Source organism: Carya illinoinensis, chromosome 7 (genome assembly GCF_018687715.1).
Source record: "Carya illinoinensis cultivar Pawnee chromosome 7, C.illinoinensisPawnee_v1, whole genome shotgun sequence".
Lineage (NCBI taxonomy): Eukaryota > Viridiplantae > Streptophyta > Magnoliopsida > Fagales > Juglandaceae > Carya > Carya illinoinensis.
The window spans coordinates 2,941,719-2,943,993 of NC_056758.1; the positions used below are offsets into that span (position 1 = coordinate 2,941,719).

Consider the following 2,275-nt stretch of genomic DNA (forward strand, 5'->3'; position numbering starts at 1 on the left):
GAGTTTTTCTGCAGGCAGCACTTTCTCATGTACATGAGTTTTTGTTTTTTTGTTTTAATTAAACAAAACATTTCTTTATATATATATATAGAGAGAGAGAGAGAGAGAGAGAGAGAGAGAGAGAGAGAGAGAGAGAGAGAATAGATAATGGGGATATTTGTATCGAGCGGCCAACAAATTGAAGGTTGTCTCTATGATCTGTCTACCAGTCGTAGGCTACTCGTAGGTCAACAACATCAACAACAACCACTCAAAGTAAATAATTTCCCATGTCTTCTAAACTCAAATAAATATAATTAATTGACAGCAAAGAGTACAGATGATAATTTACCATTATCAGCTTCTAATTATCTACATCTATAATAGTCCTGATTAATGTCATGCATGATTGCTAATTGGATCGACTATCGAGTTGGTAAAAATTATAATGATTAGGGTTTGATCATCATGTGAAAGAAAAGTAGCAAGAACACGTACAAGGTAAAGAGCTAGCTCCTTATTTCCTCTAGCTAGGAAAACCAACATTGATTTTTACCTATTTTTCACCGAAACAAGCTATATATCATGATGATCCGCTCCTACACGACTTCATGCCTACAAAAACATTTTAATTTATTGAATTTTAACTTAAGGTCGACGTACAAATCTCACTAAATTACATGATGATGAGGAGGAGTACTAGTACTCCTAATTATAAGCAACCTCTAAATAAACTCAAATTTCTCCTGAAATTGCTACTCTTCCGGCTGGCCTTCGATCTGATCTTTTGCAGCAGTAGCAAAATCCTTCTCCAAGTTTTCTTCGCGCGGCTACTACTCATGCACCCATGGGATATATTAACTTGGGTAAGTTAATTCTATCAGGTCACGTTTCGGCCTCTGCATTAACGGATTGGGAGCCGGCGGCCGGGATGATGAGCGGCTCACGTTGCCTGTCATTATCCGCTAAATCCCCGTCGTTCAAGACTTGCTGCTTGGATGGCTTAGGTTTCCAATAAACTGCATAGAGAATCAGCTGAGCTGTTCCAAGAAGAAATCCAGTTCCATTTGGCGTCTACAAGATTAAACCATCCCTTTCAATCATGGGGGAATATATATGAATATGAGAACTGATCTAGCATTAACTTGCATGGCATAATTATTTATTAGCTGATCATTTTGTTTTTCATCCAAGGGTTACTTACTCCTACAAACCAGTCTTCTGTGAGAAAGGCATAGAAAGTCCAAACTCCTCCGTTCAAGAAAAGGATGAATGAGAGAAGAAAAGGCATGTACTCCACACTCTTCGTGTTCACCACTGTTTTCTACAAAAAATTTTAACAGCTTTGACATAAAATTACATGATAAGTATGAAATATAATCGCCTTTAGTTTTTCATTGATAGATCTATATGATGATCCTGATCCTGATCTTACCATAGCCGAGAGAGGTGAAGCATATGCAATCATGCTGAAGCCTACACACAGTAAACCTGCAACATCAATCCGCACATCACCATGTAGCAAGAATTGTGTCAACAAAACTGCTGCTGCCGGAAACCCCACATCCAGAATTGCAACAAGTATGGCGGTTCTAGCCTGAAATACATATACAGAAACACTGATGTGATGATACACTTCAATGGAAACTTAAACTCATTTTGCAGAAAGCTAAGAGAAACAAAAAGCATACCTTCATTCCAGGAGGGGCATAGAGCAGAAATATGAAAAGAAAAATGATCTCTACAACAGCACCGAACATATTAACTGTGGCAACGAGCAAGCTATCAGGCTTAATAAGTCCATAGTAAACCCAAAAATATGCATTCAACAACTTGCAAATGTATGGAAGGCTCTCAAATTCCTCGGTTGATCTACGCTTCACAATTCTCCAAAATGTTGGTCTACGTACAATTAATTGATAAGTGCCATTAGAAACAAAAAAAAACAAAGTATTAACAAGAAAATAAATAAAAACTAGATCTAGATGAGCATACTTACGTGGGTGAGAGGTAGACTAGCCCCGACATAATGTTGCCTGAAACATATACAAGCAAGAAAATCAATCAAAACAAACTGAAAAAGAACCAAAGTAATTTAATTATAAAGGCTGTATAAATTAAGAAAAGAGCTAGATGGGTTGTTACCTAGCACTCCAGAAAAGTAAACTAAGCTTATCATGCTGAGAAAGATTAGTTCCAGTACTCCACAAAGAAAAGTAAAGATGGGATCTGATCTCCATGTAGGGTGGATGACTTGTACTTCAATTATTATATGTTTGAATCTGTAACAGAAGTA

The 2,275-nt window shown here is 37.1% G+C and overlaps 1 protein-coding gene across 1 annotated transcript; it reads right to left on the reverse strand.

The window, feature by feature from the left end:
• Positions 1-591: 591 nt before the first annotated feature.
• Positions 592-2,275, reverse strand: LOC122316645 (bidirectional sugar transporter SWEET17-like). The gene is made up of 6 exons (XM_043133331.1): positions 2,125-2,275; positions 1,979-2,015; positions 1,671-1,881; positions 1,415-1,576; positions 1,184-1,303; positions 592-1,053 (listed from the first exon to the last, which is right to left on the reverse strand). The coding sequence occupies exons 1-6, from the start codon at positions 2,156-2,158 to the stop codon at positions 865-867; spliced, it is 753 nt and encodes a 250-aa protein (XP_042989265.1). The 5' UTR covers positions 2,159-2,275; the 3' UTR covers positions 592-864.